General features: G+C 40.4%; 1 protein-coding gene and 1 pseudogene across 1 annotated transcript; one reads left to right on the top strand and one right to left on the bottom strand.

The window, feature by feature from the left end:
• LOC120551565 overlaps positions 1 to 7,621 on the bottom strand; it is a 10,691-nt pseudogene extending 3,070 nt beyond the window's left edge.
• A 220-nt stretch (positions 7,622 to 7,841) lies between these two features.
• On the top strand, positions 7,842 to 12,937 carry LOC120551429 (zinc finger protein 358-like). The gene is made up of 6 exons (XM_039788861.1): positions 7,842 to 7,917; positions 9,071 to 9,148; positions 9,755 to 9,829; positions 11,671 to 11,719; positions 12,649 to 12,786; positions 12,838 to 12,937. Exons 3-6 carry the CDS (start codon positions 9,764 to 9,766, stop codon positions 12,915 to 12,917), a joined length of 333 nt encoding a protein of 110 aa, XP_039644795.1. The 5' UTR covers positions 7,842 to 7,917; positions 9,071 to 9,148; positions 9,755 to 9,763; the 3' UTR covers positions 12,918 to 12,937.
• The last annotated feature ends 6,703 nt before the right edge of the window (positions 12,938 to 19,640 follow it).

Here is a 19,640-nt window from a genome sequence, read left to right as displayed (position 1 = left end):
GTGGTTGACTGTTAACAGAAATGTAAACCTGTACTGATAGATGATCTCAATGTGTAAGTTAGGTCAGGGAACTGTTTGCTGTCCACCTCTCTTACTCAAACAAAAGCTCTCCCCAAGCTGTCACCCCCCCCCCATTATACTTTGTGTTGTCCTCCAGCGACAAAACTGCAATAGAACTTTTTCTTCGTTTTTTATCCACACCATCAAGTAGCCTACACTCTACACACCACTCACACTGATGTATTACCACTAGTTTACACCATTTTCTTTCGAATGCATGGTCAAGAAACCCCATTTATGTGAAATTATATAAATTGTAAATGTTTTGTCAAAGTTTTTTGGAAATACGCAAAATTCAATTAAGTAGTGAACTGATGGCCGAGGACAACAGGAGGGTGTAACCAGTGACATGTTAGGAGGAGGAGCTGAGTCCTATTCTACTCATTTCTACGGTGGCCGGGAAGTGCAATGCAACATTACAAAGAATGAAACACTTTTACAAAGCTCGAGACAAATTTACATTTTGGAAAACAAATTTACATTTTGGAAAACAAATTTACATTTTGGAAAACAAAATAACATTTTAGAAAACAAATTTACATTTTGGAAAACAAAATAACATTTTAGAAAAACAATTTACATTTTGGAAAACAAAATAACATTTTCGAAAACAAATTTACGTTTTAGAAAACAAATTTACATTTTGGAAAACAAAATAACATTTTGGAAAACAAATTTACGTTTTAGAAAACAAATTTACATTTTGGAAAACAAAATACATTTTGGAAAACAAAATAACATTTTGGAAAAACAAAATAACATTTTTGAAAACAAATTATTTTGAAAACAAATTTACATTTTGGAAAAACAAAATTAACATTTTTAAAAAACAAATTTACATTTTCGAAAACAAATTTACATTTTAGAAAAACAAATTAACAAGATGCAAAACACTTTTACCAGTCCCGAAACAAATTTACAAATGACAGATTCTTCACGGAAAGGGAATGTACCACATACCGGAAGTGATGAGGTGTTGTTGGTGAGCGCAGTCAATTTGTGTTGTTGTGGAGTGAGTATATGGCGGAATGAAGTTTATGGTGACTTTACGTGTGGTCGGTGTTTGGAGTTTTTATATGACGCGGACCTGACGGAAACATTGGAAAAACAGGGAACGGATCGACAGCCGCGTCGGATCGGGGCTACAGCAGGGGGCAGCTGAGTCCGTCTGCAGCTGCAGGACCTGGAGCTCACTGCCCATTCCTGGGAGCCAAAACCGACACCACGCAGCTGGAGACCGCAGGCGTATTGCTGGGCCCGCTGGAGGGAAGGGAAGCCCGGGGAGAATCAGATCCAGGACTAAACGGGAGCGGACTGTCACAGCCTGCTGAAGTTTAAATCACAGGTTTCCTAAAGGGGAGTCTGGCGGGACTCGGACTGTGGACAACGCTAAACACGGACTTAAAGTCTCGTAAATAAATAAATACATGCAGAAATAAATGAATCATTAGTGGGGAGTGAGCCTGGACATTTCAGTCTGTTTAAACTTCACTTTGAAGCAGAACCTCTTAGTTCAGAAGGGTGAAGTTTCCGTTTGTACTCATATCTGTGAACTGATTATAATAAATATTCTTTGTATTAACACATTAATTAGTCTCTTTGTCTTTTGTTTAAAAAAACAAGAACATCGCATGAGATTTTGACGATTTATAGTGATTTTATTTCCGTTAGACCTTTGCCTACATTGACGCCTGATGCATTAAGGACGGGCCCATAGACAGTATATAAGGCAGTGCCTCCCTGTTCCAAGATGGCGGCCCTATTGACGCATTCGATCCATAACTGCCGTAGTCAAGGCGACATGTATACAAAACCTCATCACTTCCGGTATGTGGTACATTCCCTTCCGTGAAGAATCTGTCATTTGTAAATTTGTTTCGGACTGGTAAAAGTGTTTTGCATCTTGTTAATTTGTTTTCGAAAATGTAAATTTGTTTTCTAAAATGTTATTTTGTTTTCCAAAATGTAAATTTGTTTTCTAAAATGTAAATTTGTTTCGAAAATGTTATTTTGTTTTCCAAAATGTAAATTTGTTTTCGAAAATGTTATTTTGTTTTCCAAAATGTAAATTTGTTTTCTAAAATGTTATTTTGTTTTCCAAAATGTAAATTTGTTTTCCAAAATGTAAATTTGTTTTCTAAAATGTAAATTTGTTTTCTAAAATGTTATTTTGTTTTCCAAAATGTAAATTTGTTTTCTAAAATGTTATTTTGTTTTCCAAAATGTAAATTTGTTTTCCAAAATGTTATTTTGTTTTCCAAAATGTAAATTTGTTTTCCAAAATGTTATTTTGTTTTCCAAAATGTAAATTTGTTTTCCAAAATGTAAAAGTGTTTCATTCTTTGTAATGTTGCATTGCACTTCCCGGCCACCGTACATTTCTCCAGATTTAAAGTCCAAAATTGAATTTAACAATTTAGAAATGAAATAGAAAAATAAAGTAAATACAAATCATCTTGTTTGTTTTTACAATGAAATGAATAAATAGACTTATTACGTCTCCAACAGATGTTGTTGCTGCGCCTCTATTGTCCCTCCTACATCGCCGTAGAGCCGTCTCCTCCTCACTATCCCGTCTTGTGTTGCTGAGGTACGTCGCATGTAAAGTGCTGCTGCGCTATTTTATTGTTTTCTTTGTAAATTGTTGTGACCCTTCAATATGTATTGTCGAAAAGTTAATTTGATAGTAAGAAAAGCTGTTTGGGGAAGTTTTTATGGTTATTCTAAGTTGTAACGATGCTTTGTTTAATTCTTGTTTCTTTCACGCCCGCTCTTCCAGTGTAGCCTAATGTAATAAGGGAGGCCGTTTAGATCTGGTCTAAACTCTGATATGTAATGTGAATAACGGAGGCTCCCAGGCCTAAGCGGAGTTAGACTTTCGCAAAAAGAAACTTGGGGAACACAGCACGAGCACATATGGACAAAACAAACATGCTAAATAAGCATATATGTTTACTTTTAAGGCAGATTTTAAATTACATTGTAACAATTTAACAATCCGCCCTCATGAAATCCAATCTCGGCACAGCTGTCAGACAGACGGTGGCGGGATGCCCCGACACTTAAATCCAACTAAAATGTGACCTCCAGTCTGTTGAGACGCCTCTCCAAACGCAGAAACCACGCGCAATCAATCACTCCAGAAAACCTTAAGAAAAAAGATCCGTGTTTTCCACAGCGATCAGTAGATCCACCTCGCCGTTTAAACATTGTGGAATAACACCTATCCTATCAAAGTCTAAATCTACACAAAACGAACAATCCGTTAGTAAGCGGAGCCTTAATGTCGCCCTTATACATGGTGTTTAGGAAACCTTTATTTGGCACGGGAAGATGTCCAGACTAGAGCAGCAGTCCTTTTCGGTTTTTGCGTCCTGCGTATGCGTCGACAATGGTCTCAGGTGAGAGCCAGAGCACTGAAAAAATATAGTTTTTACTCTTTTATTTAATGTAATAATGCAGGCTCTATAGGCCATTTAGAGTGTGTAGGCCCCGACTATAGATGTATTTTCCTTTCCAGATAACTATTTGAGCGGTATGGTTTTTCTTTCCAGTCTATCAGTTATGTATTCTACATAACCTTATCCGTCCTCATATCACTAACGTCACCCATCGTGGACATGCTCTACATCCCAGCACATTCTTTGTGTTGCATTATGTTTTTTTTTTTTCTTTGCAACATTGGTGATGCGGAGCATATTAGTAAAGCGGCTCTGAAACGTTTTTTAAACGTTTGTGTAGAGTTCCCTGGACACAAACCAGTGAGAGACATTAACAAGAAATAAATGATTGTAAATCATAATTCTGTTAATGATGGAGCTGCAACCTCAGAATGGGATTAGTAGTAGTTAACTTTTTCACCTGCAGGATTGCACCTACATGGAATTATAGGTGTAGCCTACTACCATTCCAGTTTTCACCAGTGATGTTACAGGTTACCTGTGATTAAATATGAAATGAATATACTCTATTAGAACTTACGCATTGACTCCAACAGCAATTTTCTCCCACACCACATTTCTCTTTTACAGCAGCTGCTGTGTTGCTTTTTTAACTAAATATATGTTCGCTGTTTGTGCACGAGTATATCCGCAGACCAGTTTGTTTGTGGTTGTTACCATGGTGAATCGTAGTATCAGTATGGCTCCATTCATGCTGCCTTTTTATTGTGGTGGTGCACACGCTGAACTCTGAGTGAACATACTCTGAGTTTGTTAAACCTCCTTCCCGAAACGGGCCCCTCATGTAATGTGAATAATGGAGGCTCTACAGGCCGTTCCGAGTGTGTAAGTAAGGGATAATGTAGAGGGAGGCGTCCAGGTTGTATTTACTCAGCTGCCGATGATGGCGTTGCTTCAAGACTGCAGACAGAAGGAGAAAGATTTAGTTAGGCCACTAGTCATCTAACCTGTGTATATACAGTATCTATTGTGTAGATCAGTGTTTCTCAACGGGGGCGGCACCGCCCCCCAGGGGGCGTTCAGAAGATGACGGGGGGCATATAAGCAATATTTTGGAAAGGGGGGCGTTGAGGTGCACTTGGGGGGCGTTTGTTTGAAAGCTAGTTTAAACCAAAGATTCACAATAACATGTTTACACTTAAACTACTTGTAAAACCAGTGTTCTGTAACATTAAAAGCTGCCAGTTGACGGCACTGCGACTGGACCAGACGGTGGATCATAACTCTCTCTGTCAGTTTTTTTTTTTTTTTTTGCCGCAGCTCCGCGCGGCCTTCATGGAAACGGGACATCAGAGCATCATCTTAAATGAGCTCTGTACTTCAGCGTGAAGCTGCGTTCAGATAAAAAAAAAGAAAAAAGCAATCGCCGCAGGGTGGTGCGACATCCTGTTGTGTTCTTTAAAGGAACACGCCGACTTATTGGCTTTTCACGCCGTTAGCCCTACACCCTCTCTTATTGGACTTTTTTATTACCCCAGAGTTACTTTATCTCTTTATTGGACTTTATCTTATTCACTGTACCCCCAGAGTTAGACTAGTCCATACATACCCTTCTCATCTCTTATTGGGACTTCTTATTCACCCCCCAGAGTTAGACTAGTCCATACAGACCCTTCTCCTTATTGGGACTTATCTTATTCACTGTACCCCCAGAGTTAGACTAGTCCATACATACCCTTCTCATCTCTTATTGGGACTTTATCTTATTCACTGTACCCCCAGAGTTAGACTAGTCCATACAACCCCTCTCATCTCTTGGGACTTTATCTTTCACTGTACCCCCAGAGTTAGACTAGTCCATACAGACCCTTCTCTCTCTTATTGGGACTTTATCTTAATGTACCCCCAGAGTTAGACTTAGTCCATACAGACCCTTCTCATCTCTTATTGGGACTTTATCTTATTCACTGTACCCCCCAGAGTTAGAACTAGTCCATACATACCCTCTCTCATCTCTATTGGGACTTTATCTTATTCACTGTAACCCCCAGAGTTAGACTAGTCCATACATACCCTTCTCATCTCTTATTGGGACTTTATCTTATTCACTTACCCCAATTAACTGTCCATACATATTTCTTTATTTTAGAGTAGTGTCCATGTTATACTGTCGCAAGATCGACGGCTCCAGCATTAGTTAGACAAATCCTGCAGGTAACTGGTTCCTACCTGCCTACTGCTCCCAATATGAGAAAAAGCAACAACATGTTCCTGTTTACATATTGTGATTAACAAGTCTAGCTACTAATAACAAGGTCACATGAGACACAGCCATCTTCTAACTGTAAACAAACTGGGAACTATATTTTCAGACAGGCTTGCTGCGAGCATATCACTCCGCCCAAGTACTATATTCTTCTGCCTGAGAATATAGTTCCCGGTTTGTTTACAGTTAGCAGATGGCTGTGTCTCATGTTACGTTGTTTTTTGTACACGCTGTGACTACAAATCACAACATGTAAATAGGAACATGTTGGTGTTATTTTGTCACTTATTCAGAGCAGTAGGATTACTGGAACCAGTTACCTGCAGGATCTGTGATGGGCTGATACGCTGGAGCCGTCAGACAGCGTTACAGCACGCACTGAGATGAGAAGGGTATGTATGGACTTGTCTAACTCTGGGGGTTACGGTGAATAAGATAAATTCCCAATAAGTCGGCGTGTTCCTTTAACCCCCCAATGTAGCACAAGTAAACTTTATATTTCACAGTAACAGTTTTTCGTCAGATTTTGTATAGAATCCAACGTTTCCTACTGTACCTGAAGGCAGCTTCATTTTACGGAGAAAGAGAGAAAGAAAAGAGACGTGCGAGAGATATCGACTGTGCGTTGTTGTTTGGCAAACATTTAGCTGTTCCCCAAACTCCCGGGCAGTTCAGGGCTTGTGTTTGGTGTTTAAAAACTTTCTTGTTGAAGCGATAGAGGAAGTGATGTCACTGTTTACTGTACAGGACTCTCACACCTCCTCAAAACACAGCGCGATGTGGGGGGGGCGTTTCTCCAAATGTTTTTTTCTGCTATTTACTCGCAAGACAGGCGATAGCAAACCTAGACTCTTCTAAGCATCAACAAGGGCTCTCACTAACTTTCAAAGGTTGTAAACTTATTTCCATTCGGAAGTATATCCTTCTGCTTTTACCCCTTGATAAGGGGGGCGCTGGCACAGAAAAGGTGGAGAACCACTGGTGTAGATACTGTTATCCAACCTGTATCTATTGTGATACAATAGAATTGTATCACAAGTATTTAATTTTACTTCATTTAACTGTGCAGTGTGTAGTTTCTTCATCATGGTCTTAACTGACAAATGCTTACCATTTGACACACACCTAACTTTACTGTGTTAGTGGGTGTGGGTGTTATGTCTTTTCATATGTTGGTTGTAGTCTTGTAGCTTGTGTGTTTTTTTTCACTTGCAGTTTACTGCATATCCTACTGCCTGTGGTAGCTCATTAGCTGGTAGCGTTTACCTTGTTGTAGTTGCTGATCATATTTTGCACTGCATTTGTTTGAAAGCTAGAAGCTACTTGACAATGACCTAATGCTACATGTATGCAGTAAACTACAAGCTAATGTAAACTTAGCTACTGTAAGTGTTGCACGCTTAAAACAGACTCCGTCTTCTCTTTTGCAATTTTATTTTGGCAGTTCTGTTGGAATTATCTTTTTACACAAAGCAACACAACATCTTCTAACATCAGCAATATGGCCTACGTTACATAAATCAGAATAATATCCGGAATATTTATCAAATTAAATTACAATGAAATTACAGTGATTTCCCTACAGAATTCTAAGCATATCTCTTCTAGGAAATTATGAAATTATAAAATAATACTTCTAGGTTGCAACATATGCTTAATGTAATTAAGATTAATTAATGCAATTCTCCTTAACGGTAATTGTAATGACAACTACAAACATGAACTCCCACGAGTTTTAAATTTATTGACAAGGGATAAATAAGAGAAAACAACTTTTGCTTACATTGAAGCCTATCAGTGTCGGTAACGTTACCTACCTTCGCACGTTGCGGCTAAGTTGCGGGCAGAATATTCTCCTCCTGCAAGCAGACTGACGCTGATCCACCTTCTCCATCTCAACACAACAAATTGGACAGCACAGTTCACAGTTTCAGACCCATTTTGTCAAGTGTTTTGAGATGCAGCGCTCTTAACACTGTTGCCTCTGGCAACCGATAATGTAGGTATCCCAAAATGGTGGATGGGCTCCTACGCCTCCCAAATCGTGACGTGACAGCAAGCTACCATGACGTATGTCATGTAAATAATGGAGACTCTACAGGCCATGTAGAGTGTGTAAACTCTGTTATTTAATGTTTTAGGAGCAGAGGTGCAGATAGAAGGTCTACTGTTTCCTATTGTCTTCTGCAGGTATGTGTATCTCTTTGTTACACATTATATTCTTTTTGTCAAAACATTGTTTCTCATGTTTGTCACATATATTGTTATAATTCAAGTAAGTATGCCTATGGAGATTCATTTATGCATCCAGGTAATTGTAGTTCCAACAATTTAAAAACACTGGATTAAAAAAATATATAAAATACAAGACATTTCAGTGTTCATCCAAACAACATCACTTGTTTAGTGTGCACAGGAAGTTACTCTGGCCTTTATACACAAGGCAGTCACATGATACCCCTAGGGGGACACATACCCCCATTTGAGAAACACTGCTCTAGGCTATACCGTCTTGTGTTGCTGAAGAGCAGAGGTGAAGATAGTAGGCAACAGTAGAACAGAAGCCAATTAATGTGATATTGTCTTCTGCAGAGCAAATACATTTTGGAAAACCGTCAGCTGAAGTTGTCTGTTTCTAGCCTGACAAGCCAGACCCACATCCAGATGTTGGGTCTGGGAATTCACCATTGGCAGGGCTCAATCAGAGGGGCGGGATAAACGGTTGTCTATCAAATTCCCTCTGCACGTAATAGCCAACCAGAGCAACGCTAGTTGATAGATTAAACTTTAAACTCCGAACACATCTTCCTTTTTTTTTTAGTTCCTAACTCCAAGTCTTCCAGAGTCGCGGCCAAAACCAATTGGAAAGACTGCTGTTCACCAGCAGCAGCAGCCATCTTCTTTGTTTTCAAGTAGCAGGGAACCGTCGCAACTCTGCCGTCATTATGTTAAGCCCCGCCCACCGACTCTATACACAATGTGATTGGCCTGACCAGAATTTGGGTTTTCCAGCTCGCAAGCCAACTGAGAGTTGCTAGACGACCCTGGCTGCAAATGACATTTGCTGCCGCTAGGGTGGTCTAGATTTCTAGGCTAGTCTGTTTGCATATCGGGTTCACATCTGTTACACTAGCCAATATAACATAATGCAAAAACATGTAAATTTGAGACATCAATGTTTATAAACATTTTTTTTAAAGAATTAATAGATGAAGAGAGTGTCAGGGGTTATGGTTTTCTCTTAATGAATTTATAAATCCAGTTTCAAAATGAATCAAATTCTTTTAGATTATATATTTTTGGAGATGGATATGCTTAGTTTTAAATCATTACCTCTGTATAGGCGTCAAGCTACCCACCTTCCCTACTGCACCAAGGATTCTGCAGCCCATTGAGGACTCCAACATGTTGCACGATACTTGTGAGTACTGATGACCACTTAAACGACAAATCCGGCACAAAATGAACCTAGGGGTTAATAACATATGTGACTGAGTCAAACATTCTCTGGGACATGTTTTCATGCTAATCGAATGGGTCTTTAGCTTGGAACAAGCTACCGCAAACCGTGATTAGCTTGTAACGCTAGCTTACAGGGCAGAGGGTAAAACGCTATTTCTATGCCACAAAAAAGGCTCAAAATAGCACCACACTTCAACGTTAGCATAACGTGGGTCCCTACATGTAATCTGAAGTATTGAGAACTTTGTCAGTGTACAGATTATTAATAAAATAGATTATAAAGACGGTAGCGTTCATGTTTACATGCAGGCGCAATCTTGGAAAAAAGACATGAGCAGTCATACTTACTTACTTTGCCCCGTAAGCTAGTGTTACAAGCTAATCACCGGTTTCTGATAGCTTCTTCTAAGGTAGAGACACATTCAGTTAGCATGAAAACATATCCCAGAGAACGGTCGATTCGGTACACATACGTTATTAACCCCTAGGTTAATTTTGGGCCAGATTTGAAGCATGATAATGTGTTGTGTACAACATGAGTCACAGGCTAATTCATGGGTTTTAGCCACTGAAGATGGAGCCACGTCTGACCAAGTGGAGCATGCGGACAGTCCCCAGAGCAGTGAAATGGCCACTCCTAGTGAGTATTTACTTTTCCCCTCGCACCAACTCACTGGACAAAGTCATAGTCCATTCAAGACGAGTATTTTCTCACTGCTTGTGAATTAAAGCTCCATTGTGTAAGAATTTCTCCCATGTAGTGGTGAAATTGTATATGACAACCAACTGAATATTACTTTTTAGCCCCTCCCATTCCGAGTGCGTTTTAACTCCTACGGTGGCCGTATTATTCCAAGAAGTAAGACTTTGTCCGTGAGTGTTCCTTCTAGTGTAGTAATAGTTTTACGTTTTCATTATTTTGGTACCATTTCATTGCGAACGTCAGCTATCAGGTTCCAAAACGTGATCCTCCATCTTCAACAGGCTTTAAAAATCTGCCGGTAGATCGAGTAATCTCCTGGCTGGCATTCGTCACGGTGCCACTGAGTTTAAAAGCATGAAACACGGAAGTATGTCCCTCTTTGGCCAACGTATTTTAAAGATGGAGGCAGAAAATGTCATTCGAGCGACTCGCTTGAACGTATTCTGAATGATTCTGAATGGCAGATTCTACGCTTACAAGAATACTTTGATTAGTTGGTGGAAGTAATTACACATGAATGAGCACATATTTGTGAAAGAACAAAGGTGTCTTTGCTAAGAATCAACTCAAAATATTACACAGTGGAGCTTTAAGATTAGTAATGACTCAAGTTTTTCATTATTAATTTAGTACATGCAACATGACCTTACATACAGGCTGACTCATGTATTTCAGACTCTGACTCATTGACTATAAGTCAATCCTTGGGTGACATTATGGAAACCTTCTTTGGCCTGGAGAACTTTGGTACCCGATCTCCGCGCAACGAAATGTCCAGTGAGTAATCACTTTATCTGTTGCATCAAGTGTTAATCACTGCTTGAGAATCAATTTTGGTTATGGTTTGGCTTAAAGCTCCATTGTGTAATGTTTTGATTTGATTCTTAGCAAAAACCCTTTTGTTCTTTCACAAATATGTCCTCATTCAAGTGTAATTACTTCCACCAACTAATCAAAGTATTCTTGTAAGTCTGCCATGTTCTGCCTCCATCTTTGCAACGTAAGAAAACTTTTTTGCACTCCTCTATTTATCGGGCAGGTGCGTAGGATATGATCAAAGGTAGAAGATCAAAAATTGTTAAAAGAAAATCCCGCACACTGACCATTACGCTAAGCAATGATTTATTTAGAAAAATACAACGTTTTGGTCTCAGACCTTCATCAGGTAAATTCCTGCCTCCATCTTTAAAATACATTAGCCAAAGAGGGACATACCTCCGCGTTTCGCGCTTTTACAGTGGCACCGCGACTAATGCCAGGGGGAGATTACTTGATCTGCCGGCAGATTTGAAGGCGTGTTGAAGATGGAGGATCCCGCTGATACTTTAATTACATTAGCTTGCATTCATTTGGGAACCTGATAGCTGATGTTAGCAATAAAATGGTACCAAAATAACAAAACATAAAACTATTACACTGGAAGGAGCACTCATGGACTCAAGTCGTACTTCTTGGAATAATACGGCCACCGTAGGAGTTAAAACACGATCGGAATAGGAGGGGCTAGAAAGTTAAATTCAGTTGGTTGTCAAATACAATTTCACCGCTAGATGGGAGACATTCTTACATGTAGCTTTAATAAAATATTTCAGACTTATCTGGCTTACAGGAGACAATTCTTACCTTTTTTGTTTCATTTCAGTAATTGTACATCTTTGAATATTCTTTGTTTTCTTTGCTGTCGACACCCAGTGCGTATTCATCACATCACACTTTAAACACTCACTTTTGTATTTTGTCAGGCCTTGTGAAATGTAAGAATATTCTGTGTTTTTCAGGATCTCATCATGCAGCGAGAGGTCATGCGAGGGATGGCTATCGCTCCAGGTAAAGAAGCAGGACAGGGCATAGCGTCAGTAGTGGCTGGCTTCTACTGGTTGGTCTGCAGCCCTTATATTTGGTCAACCAGTAGGGGTTAGTCTGTTTCAGTGTTAAAGGTGCACTATGAGTTCCTGCATGACGTTCCAAGTAAATACCAAAACAAACCGAGCAAGCTCGCCTCCCCCACCATGTTTCCGTAACTGTCATGACTAAGGGCTCTGACACACTAACCTGACGGCCGACCTTCGTTAGAAAAGACAGTCGGACCGACTCTCCGAGTTGGCCAAATAAAGTTGTGAACGCATCACCTGGGTCTGGTTACTCCGGAAGTTCAAAGCCAGACTGTCATGGCGGCTCATTCAGAATACGATCTCATACTAAAATAGTTCACCAAAATGTGTTTCTGAAAACATTTTAAGCAAGAAATAAGCCGTGCAGTTGCTGAATCTGTCTTCATGTCAGATCGATAAAGGTCAGTTTAAAAGATTTTCGTCAGATTTTGAGAGGCGTTAGTCACGCTCATCCCACTCGTCATTTCCGGGTTAGCACTCCACCAATCAGATTGGTCATTGAGTCCGACAGCCCGCCCACCGACCCAGCAAGGCTCCTCCGATGGACGACGGCATGGAACACAACGAACGGACTCAAGTCACCGAACTTGCCAGACTGTTCGACAGCCGATTATTGGGTTAGTGTGTCAGGGTCTTCACTGACTAACTGTCACTAACCCCCAACCATCTTGGCAGCGATTGGCTGGAGTGGTTCGTTGTATTTTGGTGCACAGCCTGTGACTCTAGTGTTTGTTTGATGTTTACAACCACTGTGTTGTCTCCCGAGACCAGGCTTTTTCACGGTGTATTCAGGAACTCATAGTGCACCTTTTAAAACATCAGTTATAAATGTATGGCCAACTGATTCAATTTAAATGTTACTAGGTCCAACAGTAGGTCCAGTGGTGGATCCAGCATCAGGTCCAGGCACAGTGATGGTGCGAGGTCCAGACATGACGGGTCACGGCACAGGTCCAGACATGATGCCCGATCTCGTAGTGATGACGGATCCCGTAGTGATACCCCCGGTCCCCCGGCCAGGTCCAGACATGATGACGGATCCCATAGTGATACCCCCGGTCCCCCGGCCAGGTCCAGACATGATGACGGATCCCGTAGTGATACCCCCGGTCCCCGGCCAGGTCCAGACATGATGACGGATCCCGTAGTGATACCCCGGTCCCCCGGCCAGGTCCAGACATGATGACGGATCCCGTAGTGATACCCTCGGTCCCCCGGCCAGGTCCAGACGTGATTTCCGTTCCCGTAGTGATGCCCCCGGTCCCCCGGCCAGGTCCAGACATGATGTCCGATCCCGTAGTGATGACCCCGGATCCCGTAGTGATGCCTCTGGTCCCCCGACTAGGTCCAGACATGATAACAGATCCTCTAGTGATGCCCCCGGTCCTCCGGCCAGGTCCAGACATAATGTCCGATCCCGTAGTGATATCCCCGGTCCCCCGGCCAGGTCCAGACATGATGAAGGATCCCTTAGTGATGACAGATCCCGTAGTGATGTCCCCGGTTCCCCGGCCAGGTCCAGACATGATGAAGGATCCCTTAGTGATGACGGATCCCTTAGTGATGCCCCCGGTCCCCCGGGCAGGTCCAGACATGGTGAAGGATCCCTTAGTGATGACGGATCCCTTAGTGATGCCTCCGGTTCCCCGGGCAGGTCCAGACATGATGACGGACCCCTTAGTGATGCCCCTGGTCCCCTAGCCAGGTCCAGACATGATGACGGATCACCGCACAGCGATCTCAGCGGCCCCCCCTATGACAGGCATGGTGAGTTGACGGCTGCTTTCACACTATGCTCAATTAGGATTATGTTGCTACTCAGGTGGTGATCCTATCACCCTGGCTGCCTGTTCACATTACACAGTGCACACATTACTTTGAACAAGAAATCAAGTGATTTAGAATACCTCATTGCCACAGGTGGTTCACACATTGGGTTAGTGCTGGGCGTTATGAACAAAAATGTATATCACGGTATTTTTCAAGATTCTGGCGGTTTCACGGTATATCACAGTATTTTCTTTTTGCTTGACTGGGTCTTTATATAGGTTTAGAATGGCTTATTGTACTATCAGTATTCAGTACTGTCAGAATATAAAAAGAAATGTTTCAATGTCATCACGTTTACTAAAAGTTTTGTTTACTAAAGGGTTTGCTTGGCTCCACAACATTATATAACGTTATATGAAGGAGAATGCATGAAACAGTTACATAATCTAAACCTTTTTTTTATTGTGCAAAGACAAAGTAGTAAAATAAAGTTACATTAAATAAATACACATACCAACAACTTTAACATGCTTCCTTTTCAAAACAAAATAGTTGTAAGACTGCTGTTTAAACACTACCTTGACCACAGGTAACGTTAGGTTGTAGTAAAGTGGGCGTAGCTCCGCTGTCAGCTGCTTCGGTGTTTGAATAACGTTAGTAGGTTGGCGGACGTATTTCAGCGAGGCAGGAACTTCTTAAATCCAGTGTTTTAATCATTGCTGTGAACTAGTGATGGTCAAATGAAGCTTCGCAAACCACTGTCTTTATTTTCTCAGCTCACTAGATGGCGCTCTCTGCTCTCTCTCTCTAACAACAGACACGGCTGCTCTTTTTGGCACAAGTTCTTCATCATGTTCTACTAGTTCTGCAGCTTCAATTTCAGAGCTTTCAAATGTCTATCCTATCCAACTTCACTCTCTCTATGGCTCTGTTACAACGGAGCACTAACTCACCACACCTCCAGTCTCACCATCCGTGTTACAATTTAAGGGTTCGTCAGAAACAGTGTTGCGCGGCGCAGCATAGCGTTCCGAACGTTGTATAATCAAACACACCGGTGTGGTGGTATATTAAAAATTCATATCATATATGGTATGAACTGGTATACCGCCCAGCACTACATTGAGTGAATCCCAATATCCTCATCAGGCCTTATGCACTGAACCTGCAATGATTTCATTGGTTGAACTAGTACCTCTAATCGCCATAATTAGGCCTGTCACGATAACAAATTTTGCTGGATGATAAATTGTCCCAGAAATGATTGCAATAAATGATAATATTGTCGTTCTGAGACCATTTTCATCTGATATAATGATAATGTCATAATAATGCAGGTACAGCTTTTCAAAGATCAATAAACTTTTATTTGTAAAGAATATTTAACACTTGAACGGGAAGGCATTTTAAATATCCACAAATAATGAACAAAACAACCAAAAACAATAAATAAAATTGATGAAAACAAACAAGCATGCAAATGGGAATTATTGCGGCCGGAAAAATTATCGAGCATATTTTTATTTATTATGCGATTAATTGATTTATTGCATATTGCGACAGGCCTATTCAATAATATTGCAGATATATTATTTCTCTTCTAATAAATCTGTTAAGTTTTGATAATTGATAATTACTTCTAACACAGATTATTTTGTGGTGCAGATGCAGTGACTGAGACCTTCCCATTGCCTTGCGGTGGTAAGTATTGATCTATTGGCTGTGGAGAAGACACTTTTAATAGCACCACTTTCTCTCTTCCTGGACGGTTCTCTCTGTCCACAGAAACTGCTTTTCAATTATAGCCTGCAACGACCTCAGACACCAAACTGGTGGACTCAAATGCACGATTCAAACAGTAGTAGGTAAAACAAAAGTAGTTTACTGGTAAAGTTCAAACAAAAAAAAACATCACTCACACTGAGGATCAAAGTACAAACAAAGTAAAGCGCTCACTTGGAGGATAACAAAAAAAATGATATACAAAACCTGATATGGAAATCTCGGCTGGAACGTTAAACGAGTCTGTCACACAGACTGAAACGAGACGAACTGGCACAAGACAAAGCGAGACGAGGACTATTTATACATGAGGTAGGGGGAAACAGGTGAAATCAATCAGGGGCGGGGTAGACAAACACAATGGCGGGAAATTCACCCAGGGAGTCAGGGTCTGAAACGAGAGGGAAAGGTGAATACAAAATAAAACAGGAAGTGCACAATAAGACTAGACATGATTGACTTAACATACTTGAGGGGACAACCTTGCCGTGGCTTGATTTCCATCATGTCAGATGATGACATTTCTTTGGACTTTTGTTTCTTTCTCCAACACTGCTGTACTAAAAACAAACACTGAAGCTGATTCCAAAAGCAGTTGTGAGCTAGCTAACCTTGCTATTCTTATTGGAGCATTGTAATCATCAACAAATGTGTTTTAATTATTTCAGTGTTCCAGAAAAAGGTCCTGAGCCTACTGGTCGACATCCACCATCGCCTGCAGGAAATGCAGCCTGCCTCTTCAGCTGTCCATATAGAGAGGATTGACACCATGGAGGACTTTGACTTACATGAGCAACACCTCTCTGATCCACAGGCCTTTGCTAGCCTGGTAGGTTTTACAAGTCTGGAAGTAATGGATATCCCAGAATAAAATAATACAGTGCACTTGCACCCTGTTAGATTCATCTGGGGAGTGTCAATCAACTTTATTATGGACTTATTCCATTCCAGGTGCGGCACATTTCAAGAATTTGTGGGCGGAACACCAAGGACCGTGTCCACCAAGTGTTGGACAGGTATCTACAACATCTTCTGCATGTTCTCATTTGCCTTCTTTCTGAGCATGTCAGAATAGGTTAAAATTAAAGCGTAACTCGTGCCAAAATGTAACCTAGGGAGTTTTTGTGAATGTACCAAAGGGAAACTTTAGTTTAAAAGCATAATTAGGACGGAAGAGCCACTTTTAAGATTTACTGTATTCTATTTTTTTTGTCAAATGGCCTTCTGAATGGGAGTGCTAGGGGCACTACTATGATTGCATCAAAATCCATATTTGTTTTAATATAACTTTAGTTTTTATTGAGTTTTCAGTACATTATAAAACACAGTCACCTCAATGTGTGAGTGATATATGGAAAAACAAGAAACAGAAAACAAAAATAACGTATAAAAAAAAATAAAAAAAATAAGAAAACAGGTCCTGTGAGGAAAGGTGATGATAGCCACAAAAATAGAAATAAAATGTATTCATTCTAAGTCGCTGCTTTATCCCAAAATCACTATTTTTAAAACACTAAGAAGGCTCGACACAACATGAGACTTTGCTCCAAGTATCACCAGGGGCTCTACACATGGACTCAGCATTGAGAACATTGTTTGTGATTACAGAGTTTACTAAAAAAGGTTTAACAACTCACTTTAGCTGTTGGTTTTTCCGGTCGCTGTCCATCTCACCAGTCAAAAATAGTCGAGGGAGGAGAGTAAAGATGGAAAGCTCCTAAAGCTTAGTTCCATAGAAATGCACAGATAATTTGTTTTTTTGTCGTTGGTGAAAAACAATATTGACCTTGTAGTTGAAAAAGGAGCCTCATATAAGAATGATATTTCCTCCTATGGACTCCGTTCATTCGCTTTCAGAGATCGACACTTTTTGACTGACAAGATAGCGTAAAAAACAACTGCTACAGTGAGTTGTTTTTTAGTAAACTCTGTAAACACAACCAATGTTGTCAATGCTGAGTTCATGTATAGAGCCCCTGGTGATACTTGGAGCAAAGTTTCATGTTGCGTTAAGCCTTCTTAGTGTTTTAAAAATAGTGATTTGGATGCTATCATAGTAGTGCCCCTACACTCCCATTCAAAAGGCCATATGACCGAAAATACGATAAATCATAAGTGGCATTTCCATCCTAATTATGCTTTTAAATGAAAGTTTGACTCGGTACATTCACAAAAACACCCTAGGTTGCATTTTGGCGAGAGTTAAGCTTTAAATGAAAATAGTTCATGACCAAATGCATAGTGAGATTATAGACAGCTGTGCTTGACAAGGAGATAAGTAAAGGGATACAAGGAGGACCCCCCTAGTGGACACTGATCAACTAGTGTAAAGGGTTTACTGCATGTGTAATGTTGTTCCTACAAACAGTATATCTTTTACATTCATTTATTTAAATACATTTTTCCTTTAGGCTCTTCACCAGCAGCCTCATGGCCCAATTTGATTTGAAGGGGAAATGGGGGAAACGCCCTTTAGAGGGAACGATGGTTTATAGAGCAATACAAGGTAAGCCCAAGTTTCATATTGACCAGTCTATAAATAATAACTTTGGACAAAACATTTTCCTTCCCTTCTGAAACAACAACAAACAATGCCAATACATAATAGCAAAGTAAAAGATGGTAAATAATAGTCACAATTCTCTCCAAATATATATTCTCCTCTCACGGCACAAAGGTGAGTTTATACGAGTGGGTATAAATGACTTCCTGTGGCGTTCCTTATTACATTGAAGCTGAAGTAGCCTCCAACTGAAAACAGTCTGCTGTCTGACAAGTAGTACATGTAGTGGATGTGTTGTATTATCCAGAATACTCAACTTTGCAAAACTCTTCTCAATAGTAATTTTTATGGAGTCCAGTGTGTTTCCAAGCACAGAGCCAGCTTTTGTAAATTGCACTAAGCACAACCGGCTGATAAAACACTGTTAACATTCTAATGCCGGCCACACGGTGGCTGCGTGGCGTGTCAGTTTTTATTTTGGCTCCCATGTTAACAGGTTAGAGCTTACACACTGCTTGCGAAAAAGCGTGCATGCTAGAAATAGGACCGACGCCTTTTTTCATGCGACATGCAAGCGTGTTGGAAGCATTTCAAGGCAAAACAGAATACAAAAAGATGTTTATGTAATTATTTTACACAAATAGATAATAAATGACATTTTGATTTTTGAAAGTCTCAAGGTTTTGACATAAATGCAGATAAAAATGTAATTTAAAACAATAACTAGTTATTGCTTTTCAAATATTGCACCTGTCAATACAGAACGTAATATTCTGTAGCCTATTTTGCCGTCAATACTGCCGACGTTGTCTTTGCTGTAATAAAATCAGTATATATTTATGTTTAACATGAAGTATACTACTGCTTGAGTGCATTTTATCAATGGGAAACATCCATGTGTACAGACAAGGCTAGCAGCAGCAGCGCCGTGTCAGACACATTTCTGGTGTGCAAAGACAGAAAACGCCAAGAAGGCAGTGCGTGGCCGGCCTAATGCACACATTAAAGGATCTAAGCTTTCTCATAAAGTACAGTCTGCTTAGTCCCTTCTTGTTGACAGCCTAAGTGTTACAGTTAACCGATGCTGAGATGGCTTTGCATTAATCCAGTATTGGTAGTGGATGCACAGGAAACATATTTTTGCTTCCAAATGTGGGGACTTGGGTATGACTGCAGATTGCCTTTGCATATATCTAAATCATTTGTCTTTTTCTGCTTGTGCAGAAGGGCTCATGAAATTCTATTATGCAGCCACTGAGGAGTACATCGAGGTGAACGTGTCCGAGCACCTCCAGTACGCGCTGCAAAGACGTGGGGGTCGAGGATTCACTGATGAGCCAAGACTACAGGACTTCTAAAAGAGTTCAATTTAATTAGAATCAAATATTTCGTTCATAATTCTGCCTCCACTGTACGTTGTGCTTGATATGTCTTGTGCTCTTCTGATGCCATTCAGGGCAATTTATTTTTGAATAAAGATGGAAATGGCGGCATTGAATTGTGATTTATTTGTATGTGTATAACTGTAGTCCCATGTTTCCAGAGGGTGGAGGACATGTTTTCTGTACCATGTGTTCATTTTCCTGTAGCTTTATTTGGCTCAGCAGCTAGTTTGAACAGGAAATGCATTACACCTTTGTATGCATGTCCAGTTATCTGCTGCTGAGACAATCAAATGGAGTTTTTGGAAAATGATCTAGTCCCATTTCAGAAGGTGGCATACTGTTACAGATCATTGTAACAGTATGCCATTGATTGTGATATGATTCACGATATTGGAGGGAATGATAAAAAAAAATAT

This window comes from Perca fluviatilis, chromosome 21 (genome assembly GCF_010015445.1).
Source record: "Perca fluviatilis chromosome 21, GENO_Pfluv_1.0, whole genome shotgun sequence".
Classification (NCBI taxonomy): Eukaryota; Metazoa; Chordata; class Actinopteri; order Perciformes; family Percidae; genus Perca; species Perca fluviatilis.
The sequence above is the reverse complement of the archived record's forward strand: the minus strand, read 5'-3'. Positions and strand labels throughout refer to the sequence as shown.